This window comes from Nicotiana sylvestris, chromosome 1, assembly GCF_000393655.2.
Source record: "Nicotiana sylvestris chromosome 1, ASM39365v2, whole genome shotgun sequence".
NCBI classification, from domain to species: Eukaryota; Viridiplantae; Streptophyta; class Magnoliopsida; order Solanales; family Solanaceae; genus Nicotiana; species Nicotiana sylvestris.
In genome coordinates, this window is record NC_091057.1 from 157246073 (window position 1) to 157264918 (window position 18846).

Here is an 18846-nt window from a genome sequence, read left to right on the forward strand (position 1 = left end):
AATTAATTCCAATGGTTCAATTCATCTAACAATGTGGGTTTAAATTAGTTAGAGGATAATTAGTTTATTTTTGTAATATTATTTGTAAATTCTGTATTCTATTTATAATTTCATTTTTAGTAATATTCAATTATAGAATAAGGCATGAAACAATCTCCCTTTGTCTCGATTGCAGTTTTCAGTTTGCATTTGTCTTAATCCGATAAATAAGTAGCGGCCTTTTCAAGCATGTAATTAATTAGAATTTTTCTCTTTTTTAGAGACGAAGTTAAAATAGAAAAAATGTAGTCACTTTAGGATTATCCTTTTAAAATAAACGAGATGAGCCTCGCCCGATAAAATGCACAAGTCGCGGGGCCCTCAATAATTGGTTAATAATTGTATAGACTTCGGGATCGGCCGTTTAGAAAATTTCACGGCCTTACCCAAAATAATGACACGCTAGTCGCTTTAGGCGCGCCTTTAACAATTTACTTTCTTAAAATCGGGTGCACATTTATGTGACCCAAATCCAAATCTCAACAGAGTCGAAATATGTCGATAACCACGGGTACATTGATGTGACGTGGTTCGAGATGTATTTTCACAATGTTGTAATTCTCGATAAAAATAATAATAATGATAGAAGCGGTTAAAAGTTAAAATTCGCACATATGTTCATAATTGTATTAAATCAGATAATCAAGCCGAATATGACAGTTGAGCGACCGTGCTAGAACCACGGAACTCGGGAATGCCTAACATCTTCTCCTGGGTTTACAGAATTCCTTATCCGGATTTCTGGTGCGTAGATTGTTAAACAGAGTCATTCTTTTCCTCGATTTAGGATTCAACCGGTGACTTGGGACACCATAAATCTCCCAAGTGGCGACTCTGAGAATAAATAAATAAATCCCGTTTCGATTGTCCTTTAATTGGAAAAACTTCCTTCTGCGCCCCTTTGAGGCGGCGTGGGTAAAAAAGGAGGTGTGACAGCTCTGGCGACTCTGCTGGGGAACTGAACCCAGAATCTCTGGTTCAGGGTTCAGAATTCGAGCTTAGATGAATTGTTACCTTGCCATTTCTTCAAAAGTTTTATTCTTCCTTTTCCCAACTACATTTTTCTATGGAGCTCTAAGGACTGAGAAGTTATGGGTAATGCCATTCTCGTTGCAGAAATCATCAAACTTAGCATTGTCGAATTCTGTTCCATGATCTGATCTAATGCATGTTACTTTTGATTCCATTTTTACTTGAATTTTCTTCACAAAGGCTACGAAAACTTCAAAAGTCTCATCTTTTGTTATGAGGAACAGAGTCCGAGTAAATCTGGAATAGTCATCCACTATCACAAAAATGTATCTTTTTCCTCCCCTGCTTTGCACTCTTATAGGACCACATAGATCCATATGAAGGAGATCAAGTGGTTTTGAGGTGCTGACGTCCTTATTTGGCTTGAATAAGGATTTCACATGCTTCCTTCTAGCGCCGGAATCACAAACTTTATGCTCCATGAACTTTAACTTGGGCAGACCGCGAACTAGGTCCTTCTGAACTAGCTTATTCAGTAGAGAGAATCATGTATGCCTCATTCTTCTGTGCCACAGTTCAGCATCATCATCAACTCCTTTCAAGTAACTCAGATTACCACTTTGTAGGGACTCAAAATCAGCAATGTAGATATTCTTGTATTTTTTGGCCACAAGTACCACTTCACCAGTTACTAGATTTGTAACTATACATATCTTTGACAAGAACTCCACCTTGTTTCATTTATCACATATTTGGGAAACACTTAGGAGACTGTACTTAAGACCATTGACATAATACACATTCTCAATTTAGTGAGTGAGTGGTTTTTCAATCTTTCTAACTCCAAGAATGTACCCTTTTTTCCTATTACCAAAGGATACACTCCCTCATTGCAGGGCTTTTAGTGAAAGAAAGTCCATGGTATTCCCAGTCATATACTTTGAGCATCCACTGTCCATAAACCATTGTTTACTGCTTCCTTTCATTGTTCCATGCACAAAGAGATCATGGGTTAGATTTAGGAACCCAAGCAAGTTTGGGTCCCTTGTAATAAACAAGAGGATGAATAAGTGTTCTTATAGTCCATGCAAGTAACATGCGATTTTTATGGGTGGCACCTGATCCTTTTTTAGCAGTTACTCTCTCAGTAAAAACCTTGTTTTTCTTAAGAGACTGAACTCTGGCTTGTCAATTTTCTTTGAAATGCCTATTGTTCCCACAGTGGATACACAACCAATTGTCAGGTACAGTAACATACTTTCTATAAGGATTATAAGGAGTTCTCTCCCTTTGAAACCTTATACCCTGCCTATTTCCACCATTGTTAACGTACATGGCAGTAATAGCATCCGAGGACCAAGACCACTTAAGAGACTTCTCAAGATCATTTTTTACTCTTTCCAATTCTGCTTGAAGTTGTCTATTTTTCTCAAGTTCAGCACATAAACTAGTTTTTACAGCATTTAACTCATTTTCAAGCCTAATATATGCTTCACTAGCAGCTTCTTTTCTTTTCTTAGAATTTCCAGGCCTACATTCTGTTTTGACTTCCTATATTGTTCCCTTCAAGTCTATCATCACAACTAAGAGGTCATCTCTTTCTTGCTCTAAGGCATCAACTTTCTCCACTAAGTCATTCTTTTCTTTACTAAAATTTTCAATGGTTTCTTTTAAGTCAGCCACTACTACCATCAAATCGTCTCTTTCATGTTCTACACTAGCAACTTTCTGAGTTAGAACCTTCTTTTCATTTTTCAGATTACCTATGGTTTCCTTTAGATCAACCACACAAACTACCAATTCATCTCTAGTTTGTTCAGCATCTCCTAACTCTATGGTTAAGGCATACTTATCATCTACAAGACTATGATAGACATCAATTAATACATTTTCTAATGACATGAGTTTCTTAGGAGAATATGATTTCAGATTTCTCTAAACATCCCTGAATGTTACCTCATCATTGTCATCATCTTCATCATTATCTGACTAAGCCATCAAAGCAAATATTGAATCATATTCATTTGCCTCACTTTCAACGGCCATCATAGAACTATCACCTGCATCATTTTCTTCTTCAGACTCACTGAAGGAATCTCCCCATGCTGCAAGAGCTTGCTTCATAACATTATCAGCGGCGTTCTTTCTTTTGAAGCATTTGTCGGGAACCGAGTTCCTCTTGGCTGCTTTATCAGATTTGTACTTGAAGTTTTATTGCTTCAGGAGAGGGCAATTCTTGATGAAATGCCCAAACTTTCCACATTTGTGACAAAGGTCATAATTCTTTGGTTTGCTGGAATTGCCTCTCTTTGATATGCCTCCATTCCTTCAGACCATTTTCTGAAACCTTCTGTTTAAGTAAGCCATGTCGCTGTCCTCCTCACTTGAGTCATTGCTTTCAGCTTTGGGTACCAGGTTCTTTTCCTTCATTGGTTCTCTTCTTTCACTATCCTTCTTCTTCTTTATTTCGTAGGTTTTCAGCTTTCCAACTAGCTCATCTATAGTTAGAGCCTGCAGATCCTTTGCTTCAGTAATGGCATTCACTGTACTCTCCCATGAATTGGGCAAAACACTGAGAATTTTCCTCACAAACTTGTTCCTAGTAATGATTTCACCAAGCGAGTGTAGCTCATTTATGATAGACGTGAATCTTGTGTGCATGTCTTGAATGGATTCATCGTCATTCATTCTGAAGATCTCACACTCAGTGGTGAGCATGTCAATCTTAGATTGCTTTACTTGAGTGGTTCCCTCGTGTGTTGTCTGTAAAGCTTCTCATATTTCCTTGGCAGATTGACAGGCTAAGATCTTGTTGTATTCATTAGGTCCTATGCCACACACCAAAATTTTCTTTTGCGTGAAAGATTTTCTCCACAGCTTTCCTATCTACATCATTGTATTCTTTCCTGGTTTTTGACATCTTCTCTGGAGGTTCTCCGACCTTCTTTGTTGGGACATAAGGACCGTCACAATTAACATCCCACAACTCAGAATCTTCTGCCATGATGAAGTCATGCATTCTTATCTTCCACCAGATGAATGGAGTCGTAGAAGCCGCCAACAAGAACATTAAAAGATACTAAAGAAAATGGCAGAGAATCATAAGTAGTGGCATGAAAAGTTACCCTTTGCTCTGTTAGGGTACCACACCACAGTTTGCACATCAACCAGGACAACCCCCTACATGCTGGTTTATGGTACCGAGGTTGTCATCCCGACCGAGGTAGAGATTCTTTTTTTATAAATCATACAGGAAGCTGAACTCAGAGATGCAGAATAGATAAGAAGTCGCTATGAGCAATTGGCCCTTATCGATGGAAAAAGGATGAACGCAATATGTCACGGCCAACTTTATCAGAACAAAATGTCTAGAGCTTTCAACAAAATGGTCAAACCAAGACAGTTCGCACCAGGGTAACTGGTGTTGAAGAAGATTTTCCCACACCAATATGAAGCCAAAGGGAAATTCTCTCCCAACTGGCAAGGTCCGTATATGGTTCATAGAATACTAACAAGAGGAGCACTCATACTTGCAAAAATGGATGGAGAAATCTGGCCAAAACCAATCAATTCAGACACAGTCAAGAGATACTATGCTTAGATTATTTCACATTTCTTTTCTGATGTAATTGAACTACGCTTGACCTGATTCCTGTTTAAGAGGGGATACGTAGACAGCCTTATAGGTTCGGTCATATCATAATAAAATTTTCATTTCCCCTACAATCAGAAACTGAGGCTGAATTTTGAGGAGGGTCCTCAAAATTTCAGAGCAAGTCCAGCTAGTGCCATAACATGCCAGGAAGTCAATCATTAGTCAAGAACTGGGGCAGAATTTTGAGGAGGACCCTCAAAATTCCAACATAAGAGAGCTGCAATGCCTTTGAAATGTGTCACAGTCGCTAGTTCATCAAAAGTTACTTGATATATCAATACGCTTCCAAAATAATCCTATTTTATCAATGAACGCATATTTTTCGAAAATTCTATTTTTTTTAACAATCAGGTGCTACCTAGGGGCACTCGAATGGGGCTTCCAGGGCGAAGCAAAACAAGGTCATCATATGAAGAAAGAACCAACCTCCCCTCATGAAACTTACAATTTTTCTTTGAACACAGGCACACTTGACGATAGCATTCGTACACAAAGCAAATTCACTATCCATCCGGCCGTTAGACGCTAAACCTATCCTGGCGAAGATATACTCTACCCTTATCTGCTATTTTCTCTTTGCATGAGTCTAATCTATGACTCCACATTTGCATGAGTCTAAGCTCTGACTCCATATTTGCATGAGTCTAATCTCCGACTCCACATCTGCATGATTCTAAGCCTTGACTCCATATTTGCATGAGTCTAATCTCTGACTTTATATTTGCATGAGTATAAGCCCTGACTCCATATTTGCATGAGTCTAATCTCTAACTCCATATTTGCATGAGTCTAATATTTGACTCCATATTTGCATGAGTCTAAGCCCTGACTCCATATCTGCATGAGTCTGGTCTCTAACTCCATTTCCATGGGACTAGGCCATGTCCCGCATCTTGCATGAGGTTAAGCTCTACCTCCATATCTGTATAAGGCTAAAAATTGCCTTCTATTTGCATGGGACTAAGCCATGTCCTGCATATTGCATGGGGTTAAGCTCTACCTCCATATCTGCATAAGGCTATGCGCTGCCTTCTCCTTGCATGAGACTAAGCTCTGTCTCCAATCTTGCTTGAGTCTAATCTCGGACTCCATATTTGGATAAGGCTAAGCATCGCCTTCTCTCTGCATGAGTCTAAGCCCTGACTCCATATTTGCATGAGGCTGATCCTTACCTCCATACCTGCATGAGTCTAAGACTTGACTCCATATTTGCATGAGGCTGATCCTTACCTCTATACCTGCATGAGTCTAAGCCCTGACTCCATATTTGCATGAGGCTGATCCTTACCTCCATACCTGCATGAATCTAAGCCCTGACTCCATATTTGCATGAGGCTAATCCTTGCCTCCCCATTTGCATAAAGCTAATCCTTTCCTCTCCACTTGCACGGGACTAAGCACTGTCCCTCTTTGCACCAATATTGCTCTGTTTTCTCTACTACTATCTACCTGCTTTTCAATCGGGCTAAGCTCTGCCCTCTACTTCCCAAGACTAAACCTTGTCTTGTTACGTCATATTGTTGCATATCATGGGCTGAAACATCGCCAATCCGTCCAAAGGCGTCATAGTCTAAAGGCACCATCCTCATAGCCGGAAGACACCATGCCATGGTCTGAGGATCTCTCAAATTTGCATATCATTATTCAAAGGCGTCATGGTTCGGAGGCACCATTCTCATGGCCCGAGAACATTATTTCATGGCCTACGAATCCATCATTAAACAATTCATGGCCCAGGACGTCATGATCCAAGGACGCCATCTTTAACCGTCCAAAGACAACCTTCATGGTCCAAAGGGAATTTGCATCATGTTTAAATTTTGGCAAATACGTTTGTAGCATCTTTTATCTGCAGGTAACCAGTAAGCAATCGCTATCCTATCAGGAGCGATCCCGCTCCAGTTCCCTCTGACCGTACCGATCGTAGCCGCTTCTGTGCCTTGTGTTCATTCTTACAATAATTTCATTGGCATACTCCACAGGTGAATCCAAAACTACACATGGCCCGATTCCTGTAAAACCAAGGATATGTAGGCAACGCGAAAACCAGGGCTCGACCTCTGTCTTTTTGGCATGAAATACAAGAGATTGTGTTATGTTTGATGGCAAGTAAGACCATCGAACTATTTTATTCAATCAAAAAATAACCAACTGTTATATTCATTTCTTACTCTGCAACCTTCACCGAGCACAATGATCTAAGCTTTCATAAAATGAGATATAACCGTAGTCTCTTTAGCCAATTCAGCCATCATCAAGGAGACATTAGGGCCTTTGTCCTTGTACTACACCCGTTTGATTCTTACCTAATTAGAGTCTAATTGAAGTAGTAGGTGATGTTGTTTTAAGTTCTTTCTCAAACTATTATCTAGTTACATGATGACAAGTGAAACACCTTAATTTGAATTTATGTGTAGAACTCTCATGTGCCACTGATACTCAAAGGTAAGTTTTATAGAGCTGTGATTAGACCGGCCATGTTGTATGGGGCAGAGTGCTGGCCGGTTAAGAACTCTCATATTCAGAGGATGAAAGTAGCAAAAATGTGGATGCTGAGGTGGATGTGCGGGCACACTAGGATAGAAAAGATTAGGAATGAAGACATTTGGAAGAAGGTGGGCATCGCCCCTGTGGATGACAAGATGCGGGAAGCGAGGATCAGATGGTTCGGGCATGTGCAGAGGAGAAGCCTTGATGTACCAGTGAGGAGGTGTGAGCGGTTGGCCGTGGTGGGTACGAGAAGAGGTAGAGGGGGATCTAAGAAGTATTAGGGATAGGTGATCAGGCAGGACATGGTACGACTGCAGATTTCTGAGGATATGGCCCTTAATAGGAAGGCCTGGAGGTCAAGCATTAGGGTTGTAGGATATGGGTAGTAGAGCTTTCCTTACTTCATACTGGGGGTAAGGCGGGGTTGGATTAGGGTTGATCTTAGATGGCTTGCAGTTTATGTTGAACCCACACTATTCTTGTTGTTTATCTTAGCCCCGGGCCTTAGACTCTGGTTATTGTTATTGCATGTCATTCATCGTTTGGTTTTATGCTTTTGTTACTATTACAGTTTCTACTGGAGTTACTAATGAATTCTCTTTTCTTGTTTTTTTCCCGTATTTCTGAGCCGAGGGTCTATCGGAAACAGCCTCTCTGCCCTATCGGGGCAGGGGTAAGGTCTGTGTACTCATTACCCTCCCCAAACCTCACTTTGTGGAATTTTACTAGGTTGTTGTTGTTGTTATGTAGAACTCTCACATGGGAGGTAAAATGTTTCCAGAAAAGGACTTCATAGGCTCGAATCCAAAACTTTTAGGGTCATTTGGTAGAATATATAAGAATAGTGTTGAATAAGGTGTATTAGTAATGCATGGGTTAGTAGTGCAAAGATTATTTCTTATCTACTGTTTTGTGTGATGTATTAAAAATTAAAATGTATTGCATAATTTTTAAGAAAATTAGTTGTTTACAGAAATGCTTTCCATATTGTTTAGCTTTAGGGTACTTTAAGAACAATTTTGTCTTTAATTATGCCAATACATGCATTAATAGTCTTGGAATTACTAGTACCATAGTTTGCTTTGTATTAGTTATACATAAAATAATACAAAATATGTTATGTAACTAACATTTATATTAATAATACATAGATTGACCAAGTATATCAAATAAGAAATTAATAATTCAAAAAACTAATGCATGTTATGAAATAAAAGCAATTTAGTAAAACATGAACAAGAAATATAGATAGAGAGAAGGAAGAGATTTTCTTCTTCAATTGTGTGTATCTTTCCATTGCAATTACATAGATTTTTATAGGCATAAAGAGAAAAGATGATGGACATAAAGTAGGAGATTTAATCTTTAACTTATTCACAACATGGGCATCCAATGTACAAACTATTCATAACACTCCCCCTTGGATGTCCATGTTAGATAATGTGTCTCATTAAGAACTTAAAAAAATATTGGGATGTACATAGTTATTTATAATATGCATTCTTGCTGCCTCATTAAAAACCTTACTAGGAAAACCCAGTGGGACAAAATCTTGGTTAAGGAAAAGAGTGCAGCGTGTAGTTACTCCCCTTGATGAAAAATCACTTAATGTCTCGAAGATGATGCATTTCAATCTTATATATCAGCTTTTCAAATATTGAGGTTGGTAATGCCTTAGTGAACAGATCAGCCAAATTATCACTTGAACGAACTTGTTGTACATCTATTTCACCATTCTTCTGAAGATCATGAGTGAAAAAGAATTTCGGTGAAATGTGTTTTGTTCTATCTCCTTTGATATATCCTCCTTTCAATTGAGCTATGCATGCAGCATTGTCTTCATACAATATTGTTGGAATATTCTCTTTCGAAGAAAGACCACATGTTTGCTGAATGTGTTGAGTTATAGATCTTAACCAAACGCATTCTCGACTTGCTTCGTGAATGGCTATTATCTCTGCATGATTTGAAGAAGTAGCAACCATAGTTTGTTTTGTCGAACGCCATGATATGGTTGTACCTCCACTTGTAAATAAATAGCCTGTCTGAGATCGACCTTTGTGTGGATCAGACAAATATCCTGCATCTGCATAACCAATCAATGATGGCTTGGATTCATTTGAATAAAATAAACCCATATCAATGGTCCCTTGGAGGTATCTGAATATATGTTTAATACCATTCCAGTGTCTTTGTGTTGGCGAAGTACTAAATCTTGCCAATAAGCTTACTGAGAAAGCTATATCTGGTCGGGAATTATTGGCAAGATACATTAATGCCCCAATTGCACTAAGATATGGTACTTCGGCACCAAGAAGCTCTTCATCATTTTCATGAGGTCGGAATGGATCTTTCTTTATATCAAGTGATCTCACAACCATCGGGGTACTCAATGGATGTGCTTTATCCATATAGAATCGCTTTAAAATCTTTTCGGTGTATGTTGATTGATGGACAAATATTCCATCTTTCATATACTCAATTTGTAGACCAAGACAAAATTTTGTCTTTCTAAGATCTTTCATTTCAAATTCTTTATTCAAACAGTCTACTATTTTTGGAAGTTCCCCAGGAGTTCCAATGATATTTAAATCATCAACATACACGACGATTACAACAAATTCAGATCCAGACCGTTTTATAAAGACACAGGGACAAATTGGATCATTCTTGTACCATTCTTTCAACGGGTATTCACTCAGGCGATTGTACCACATACGACCTGATTGTTTCAATCCGTATAAGATTTCTGAAGCTTTATTGAACAAGTTTCTCGAAAACTTTTATATGCTTATGAACAATTTAAATCCTTCAATAATTTCCATTATACGCATATCAAGTTTTTCATGTATTTCCAGATTAAAATCTTAAATGACTACATCCACCACACGAGAACATGTCTCTATATAATCAATGCCATGATATTTACAAATATTCTTGTGACACAAGTCGTCTTTATGTCTATCGACTTGACCTTTTTCGCACAAGAACACATTTACCTCCACTGGATTTATACTTTCAGGTGTTGGGACTCCGTCCAACTTTATATTTTTCAAGTGAAGTCAATTTTCATTGAGTATTTTTTATTTGGCCAATCATTTATCTGTCCAAATTTCATGACAGATTTGAGCTCAAGATCCTCTTCAATATTAATAATATTGAGCGCTACATTATGTTAACAATATCGTCGACGATCATTTTATATCGGTTCAATTATTACACAATAAAGACATAACTTATTGAGATCTCTTTATCTCATTATTTTTCAGGTACTTGAGCCTCTCACATGAGGTTTTACGAAGTGTTATGTCGTGGTGCTCTTCTAGAGCACTTGCCTCCTTATTATGACCATTTTGAATACTTGCCCCTTCTCCTTCTTCAAGGAGTTTTATCTTTGGAACCGATTGGTCTGTTACGCTTCATGTGTACCATAGACTTTGTCCCTCATGGACTTTATTCTATTTCGAGTATTAACAGCTGAAATATGACATTTAGCTTTGGGTCAGCAAATGCGTCTGGCAATAATTTGTAAATGAATTATCACTTGAACTTCAAGTTCATATTTTCTTGTATGAGGATCTATATGTATTCATAATAATTCATTTCACGTATCACTTTCTTAGCTGCCCATTTTCTCCCCCTAATTTTGGGATCACCAAAATATTTTCCAACCTTCTTTGGGAACTCATCTTTGTGCATTTTGTGGCATAATTAAATCATATAGCACATCTATATTTCTATATAGAAATTATTTGGTTCCTGACCCTGAACCGATTGTGATAGGGAGAATTTTTTTTATAACTTGGCTAGATGCGTACAAGTGCTGTTGTATATTAAATAATACATCTCATACCAAATTTCGTTTTTGGGAGTTTTGTTCTCATACCAATGATTTAGCTATAACTGGAGGCATGCAATTTCTGCTAAACCAACTTGGATTTAAACCAGTATTATTAAGATAAATCGATATAATTTATATTCTGGAACTGTGCTCTAATAACTTGAGCAAGAAATCTTGCAAAAGCCAAACTGCAAGTTGATAACAAATGCACATGTGACCAGATAATAGATGCATCTATTAAAATCATATAATAGTAAACGGTCCACATGCCAGGTGACTGGGCCCATATATTTATCACCTTTAATTGTTCTAGAAATCAAGGGATTCAATCCCAACCTTAACTGGTATATCATGAGAATAAGCAGCATGAGATAATTCTTGAAGAATCTTTCTATTCTTCAATATATGCCAATGTAATTCTCAATTAATTTTTCGCATCATAATTAAACCAGGATGGTCAACCGGTTATGCCAACTAATATTTGTTTTAGTAAACCTCTAGTTTACTTGTGACATATTATTCCATCATCATGCTTTTATTTGTGTACTACAAATAGAAAGAAAATCGGGTAACCTTTTATATTTACCCGGTATGATTATAGAAATATGAAGATATTCAATCTTCTTTTCATTTATAGTCTCAATATGCCAACCACTTTGACTTATACATTTGAAACTCAAAAAAGTTTCTTTTGAGACTTTACAATATCAATATCATGAATATTGATAGTAACAAATTAGTTTTTCCGGAGCGCTTAATAACTTTTGTACTACAAGATATTTTATCATACCATTCATATGGTAAATGTATCCTTCACGGAGAAACTTATATCATAATAAATTGTCATGGTCAAAATCATCATAAGCAAAATCATTTCTTGCTTTAATTTTGCCTTTAATAACTTTTATAAGGCATGACAAAATAATATTTGGCGTATCACATGTACGCGACCAATGACATATTCATGTAACCACACAATAATATTTATTCTCTTTATTCATCATTATATCATCAGTATGGTACAATGGGACACAAAACCCAATGTCTTACCTCTATAAAGGCATGTTAGGCCATAATAAAAAATTGGGATCCAAACTCAACTCTTATTATTATGGAGCATCAAGACTTGATCCCGATGTCTTACCCTCAATCAATGGTATAATAAGCTAAACAATATTGAGATTCACTCTCAAGCCTTAATTTTAATAACATGCCAAGAAAGTTGTACACAACTAATTTGCAACTTAGCAAATCAAATTTGCTTTCTTAGATAAGTATACAAATCTCAAATCAGCGTAAAGCTTTATTAATTATTTGTAGCATCTGTATGAAATACAATTGTTTGTAGTCAGAACATTTCTTCTAAATTCTATTAGAGTTTAAATGGATCATAAAATCATTGTCATAATATGCCAAAGTGCAGTATGACTCACCCTTGAGCCTTTATGAAAAATATCAATTATCAATCTTGTGGTCATCAGTAGAAGCGGGATTAGTTATAAGTATATAATCACTTCTACAAGTCATGTATATCATGAAACTTTGCTATAATTCAATTGTTATTCACTAATGCAAGATTTTCAATTTTAAATAACTATTATATAATAAATTTTAGGTAGTGATAAACCATCAACAAAGTAGTAACAACCATATAGAAATCGATTAAGAGATTATTATGATCCATTGACAATTAAATCTCATAATTAAGCATTGACATCTGTTAGTTACCACTTTCCAAATAAAATGAATCTTAAAATCCTCTTTTCTAAAAGAGAGAGAGAGACATCTTCAAAATTATCAATATATTTATAGGCTGCAAATTTACATCCAATAACTTGTAATAAATCATGATAGTGTTTGATAAATATTATAGAACACATAAAAAAATCACTAAGTGTTTACATGATATATTAGTAGCCAAATTAAAAATGTATGCATGTTCAGTATTTATTGAATAAGTCAACACACTTGATCAAGTTATTTCAATTACACAAAGACTAAAATAGTTTAAAGTGATCAGAGAGGTTCAAAAGAAATCCAAATTGATGAAAAATTCAAACAAAAATTAAAGTACTTAAAAAAAACTGAATATTCAAACCATAGTAAGCAAGTTCTGTTTTGAAAGCTTACATATGAAAAGCTTAACTATTATTAAAAATCAATGTAACTAAGAATATTATTAATAAATGATGATATAAGAGTTCCAAAGCGAACCGCAGAGAAGAATCACATCCTTGAAAGCTTTGGAAAAATTTCAAGTTCAATAAATGAAAATTAGTAAACTGTAAACTTACATATGTTTCTTCTTTATTCAACCCGCTTATTTTCTGATTTTAGGTATTCAATATTTTATAGTTCAACGATGAACTTGGTTATCTTCGTACTTTAAGATGATGGCTGAAATAAAAATTAGAGCTTCGTGCTGATAACGTGTTATGAAATAAAAATAATTTAGTAAAATATGAGCAAGAAATATAGATAGAGAGAAGCAACAAATTTTCTTCTTCAATTGTGTGTATCTTTCCATTGCAATTATATAGCCTTTTATAGACATAAAGAGAAAAGATAATAGACATAAAATAAAAGATTTAATCTTTAAGCTATTCAACGTAGCATCAAATGTACAAACTATTAGTAACAACGCATACTATCTTCTCCGGTGCATAAGAGATGGAATATGAAAAGTTTTGCATGCTGTAAACTGGAATATAAGGGTTTATGGTTTGACCGTGCCCTCATTTGATGGACCCACACGTTTACAAACAAAACTCACCAGCGAATGTTCCCCTCTCTAACATGTCATTGGTCCCACACGTTTATACACCCCCCCCCCCCAAAAAAAAAATATGATCATCAAACACCATCTTTAACCTTCTCTTCATAGCTTCACCTTGATCTTTGTCCAATTACAATGGCGACTCTCTTTTCCACCTTAGCCCTGTACTTCTCCTTCACACTCCTCTGCTTCCACCTTATCGCAGCCTCTTTTTCCCCCATCGATCACTACCTCATAAACTGTGGGTCCCATGAACCTAAAACCGTTGACTCCGACCACCGCTACTTCACCGGCGACTCAACGATGTCGTTTCTTGCCTCCACTGGAACGATTTCACTCACTGACGCAAGCCCAAGTCCTAAGTCTTCCCCAATTTACCACACCGCTCGGGTTTTCACGCGCCCCTCTAAGTACAAGTTCCTCATCAAGAATCCTGGTACTCACTTGCTACGTCTCCATTTCCGGCGATTAATTAGTAGTAGTCTCGATTTTAATAATGCTAAATTTCATGTCTTGGCAAATGGGTTTGTGTTATTTAACAGTTTAAGTATAGAAATGGGTCAGGATTTTGAGATAGTAAAGGATTATGTGATTGGGGTAGACTCAGATGTGCTTGTTATCAGCTTTGTGCCCATCGATAATTCAAAATTTGCATTTGTAAATGGGATTGAGGTTATTTCTGCTCCTAAAGATTTGATTGCTGACGTGGCTCAGTATGTCAGGTTTGATAAAAATGAGCAAATTCATGGACTATTGAAGAATGGGTTTGAAACTGTGTATAGGGTTAATGTTGGTGGTTGGAAAGTTACCCCTTTTAATGATTCATTGTGGAGAACTTGGGTTGCTGATGATGAATATCTCAAGTCTAATGACGGGTCCTCAAAGGTTCACTTTGGTGGCCGTATAAATTATCAAGATGGTGGGGCAAGTAGAGAGGTTGGTCCTGATAATGTTTATAATTCTGCTCGAGTTATTAGGAGTTCGGGTGATTCAGTCTCCAAGTTGAATATGACATGGACATTTCCGGTGATTGGAGGGTACATGTACTTGGTTAGGATGCACTTCTGTGATATAGCTAGTGTTGCACGTGGGATGCTATTTTTTAATGTGTATGTGAACGACAATTTGGCCTACGAAAACTTGGATCTTACGTCAGTTACGAATGGGATGCTGGCTTCCCCTTTCTATGCTGATGTTGTTGTTGATGGAGATAGTTCTGGTGTTTTGACATTGAGCGTTGGGCCATCCAATATGAGTCTGCCACGTGCTGTAGATGCCATTCTGAATGGGGTTGAGATCATGAAGATTAATAATTCTGTGGGTAGTCTTGATGGTGAGATTTGTGCTCATTCTGTCTTGAAGAGTTGGAAGAAGGGAAGTGGTAGCTTATATCCTATGCTAGCTGCTGTCTTCCTGCTACTGATAGCATTTGTGATTATGCATCGGAGAAGAGCTGGGGCTACTGACTCTGGGACCTGGTGGAGGTTACCCACCGAGATTCCTAAAGTTAATATGAAATACAGCAACCAACTGTCATCTAATAAGCTGTGATGATTCTGAAATAAGATTAAGAAGATATCATCATTTTCACTACTTTGAAACCTTTAGGGTTGTCTTTAGCACGGAGTTCAGTTGTCTTGTACTGTAAGTATTTTTATTTATGTAATTAAAAGCAAAATTACTGTTCTAACAGGATTTGTTTTTGATTTTCCACTTTGATATTTTCTGTGTGCTTCTATATCTTATGTTTTACGACTTAACATTCAGAAAGTGAAGATTCTGAGGCTATTATCTTTGTAAACTTGTTGGGAGACTCATATTCGATTTATTGGTATTGTATGCTTCGAAAGCTTGAGTTGTCGAAAATTGGGCATTCTCTCTTTATTTATGAATCCTGTTTCATTATTGCATGCTGATGTCATACAGTTTTTACTATAAACATAGAACTGGTAAACTTTAGTGATTGAAAACTAAGATTATTAGATTGTGGCTTCAGGACAAGCACTCATTGTTGAAAGTTTTATGATGACTGCAACTCCAATTACTATCTAATCATAACTGGCAAGGTTGGTTATAGAAAGTCTCAGAAGTACCTTAAGATGTTAGCTTGAGCCTGAGAGGACGATAGATGATATTTTTGATAGATCAGTAATTTCATCATTCTAATATAAAGATGGTGAAGGGTACTAGATGATACCTTGAAGCATCTAAAGTGTCGCTCCTAATCCTGCAAGGGTGTGGTTGGTCTACCAGTGAAAATGCCAAGTATTTGCTATTGAGCACCAAGCAAAGTACTAATAAGCATGGTTCAATAATTCAGATCCTTGCAGCCCTTAAAATTGTTGCTCATTTATTTGGTGTTGGAGGCAGCCTTTCTGATACACAAATTAGTCTGTAGAAGACCATTTACATTCGTCTTATTTCTATTTGCCTCTGCAGTATTTGTCCCTTCCACCTCTTATCATGAAATTGTCTCCTTTTCTCCCTTCAATTTTTCCTCCACATATACCTGGCTTTGACTTGCTTTCATCTATGCTGTTTATGCATTGCAATTTCAGCATTTAACTAATAGCTCCTTTCACCAAATAAAAAGAGCTACTAGCATGTAAGATTCAGGATTCTGATTTTCATGGCAAAGCTATCGTCATCTATTTGGAATGTGTTCTCTTATGTTCTTTTTCTTTCTCTCCGATCCGTTCGTCTCGTATATATATATATATGCTGACGAACAACTTTCGACCTACAATATGCTGGTATGCTTCTCATTAAGTGCCATTAGTGCGCAGCTGAAGGTTTTGATGGTATCTTGATATTCACAATACAATTATATGCTAAATGAACTCTCCAATGTTGTTCAAGGAAAAAAAAAAGAAACAGAGAAAATAGAAAACCTCAAATGTTTAACTTTGAGCCCATCAATGAGTTCGGCCCCTGGTCACATAGTTTTTGTCGTTTATAAGTTCATTCATATTCAGTTCTTGCTGCTCTTACCAGTTTGATTTTTTGTTAACCCTGGAAGTGAGCTAAAAGAGCTAAGCATATAGGCCTTTTGGCTTTAGCATCATGTCTACTGTCTGAATTTGTTCCAGATTATTTAAATATCATCACTGTCGCTTGCATCACACCATCTAGGTATTATCAGATACATCTCTGCTAATCATGTCCTTCATCTTTACTTTAAGTGTGAGCTTATGTTCGCTTTGCTATTTTAACTAAGAATGCACTTCCCAAGAAGGGGAATGGAAAATCTGGTATTGCAATTCTAAGATTGTCAAGTGCGACCTACAATTGCATGAATAATCATTAACTGAATGTACAATCAATACAATTAACTAAGTCTTAATCCCTAACTAGTTGGCTCATGATATGATTCCTCTATTTTTCTGCTCTTTAGAGATTGGTAAACATCAGCAAAAAGATTGCTGACATATGGATCCTTTGCTTCCATAGCCAACTATATGCAGTGTTGTCAAAGGCGAAAAGAGTTAAAAAGAGCTCCAAGTCTATTGGGGCTTTAAGCGCAATTAAAGTGTGGACATTAATTAAAAAGGCGCAACGAAGAAACAAATAAAAACATATTTGTAATACAAGGAAAAAATAACAACTTCATTCATAATGATTTCCTTTATAATTAATATATCTTTTGTCAATCATATTTATTGCTTAGTATCGCTCTATTCAATATAGAACTTATGGGCAATGAGGTGCACGCCTTAGTGTCTTGTCTACACTAAAGCACGCCTAAGTGACGTGAAGCGCCTGCCCGAACTTCTATGAGCTTCAGGGCTTAAGTGCGCCTCAAATGGGCTTTTGACAACACGGACTATATGTGCAAATGTAAAAAAGTTATAACAGAATATTGAAGAATTGGCGAAAAAATTTGGGGTCCTTTTTTTAGGATTCCCCCAAAAGTGAAAGAGTTGACTGATGACAGAACTTAAAGGGAAGCCATATTCAACACTCTGAACGTTGTTAGTGAGGTCAGCACGTCAACTGCAGTTAGTGACTACTGACCACATATATCTTCACAGTTTGATATTACTGCCTCCTTATTTTGTAAACAATTTGTATAGTTACTTGGGTAGACTTTCAGAAGTTACTTTGTTGTAGATATAGACATTTAGGGTGCTTTAAATGAATTTTTTAAAGGCCGTCATCTGCTAAGCACTGGTCGTTTAGATGTTCATGCTCACACTAGTCTTGTTCAATAGGAAAAGACATTTCTGAATGTCTCTTGGTTGGTTTAAGTAACCTATCCTACTCATTAAACTCGATATCTAGCTTAAAAACGGAACATTAGAGCATATTCGGTACTACTATCTTGAGCTACAGATTCTGTTCCTAGAACTTGCTTTGTTCAAGACCAGCAAGTTCTTCCTCCTTTCAGGGTCAAGGATTGGAAAAGCCCCTACACTGTCCTCTTTTCTCCAGTTCTCCTTTCTCTGTACATATATTCGAAGTACTTTGCACTATGCAAGGCTGATTTTTCCTGAAACCTATCATGTTTGAGCAAATTCAAGATGGTCAAAAAGCACTCAGGTCTGCTTGCTGTAAATCCATCTTTCTTACCCGGTTTGGAAGCTGTATTGAAGCCTCCCCCCTACCCAAACCCCCACAATCAAAATAAGAAACATTAAGTGTTTGTTTCGTTGAAGGTAGCTTCACATTTTGTAAATTGGAGTTTCATGTTACTCATGCTGGTTGCTGGGAACTTGCATGGCAGTGTGGAACTTCTTTAGGTGGTTTTACGTTTTATATCTGATGGAGCTTTAGATTGGATTCTATTTACTTAGAGAATGCTGATTTGATGGTGCTTTCATATAAAACCATTTGTTAGTAGAAGTATAAATATGATGTAGCTACCACCAGAATGCTTAAGCCTTCGGAGGTATTAGGCATACTTAATTGGTTATCGAGGTTACTTGAATACAGAACATCACGGAAACCTTCAGCTGAACACATGGGGAGAACTCTTGCTGGAAGCTGGAAGGGAGAAATGAATGGAAGATTTTGCGTTAGTCTATTTATTATTTTGCAACATAGTAATAGAAAAGGAAATTTTTCTACAAGAGT

The 18846-nt window shown here is 36.9% G+C and overlaps 1 protein-coding gene across 1 annotated transcript; it reads left to right on the top strand.

Annotated features, from left to right (window-relative positions):
* The first annotated feature begins 13829 nt into the window (after positions 1-13829).
* Positions 13830-15639, top strand: LOC104210559 (probable receptor-like protein kinase At5g24010). Its single transcript, XM_009759486.2, has one exon. The coding sequence runs from the start codon at positions 13909-13911 to the stop codon at positions 15322-15324; it is 1416 nt and encodes a 471-aa protein (XP_009757788.1). The 5' UTR covers positions 13830-13908; the 3' UTR covers positions 15325-15639.
* Positions 15640-18846: the final 3207 nt, after the last annotated feature.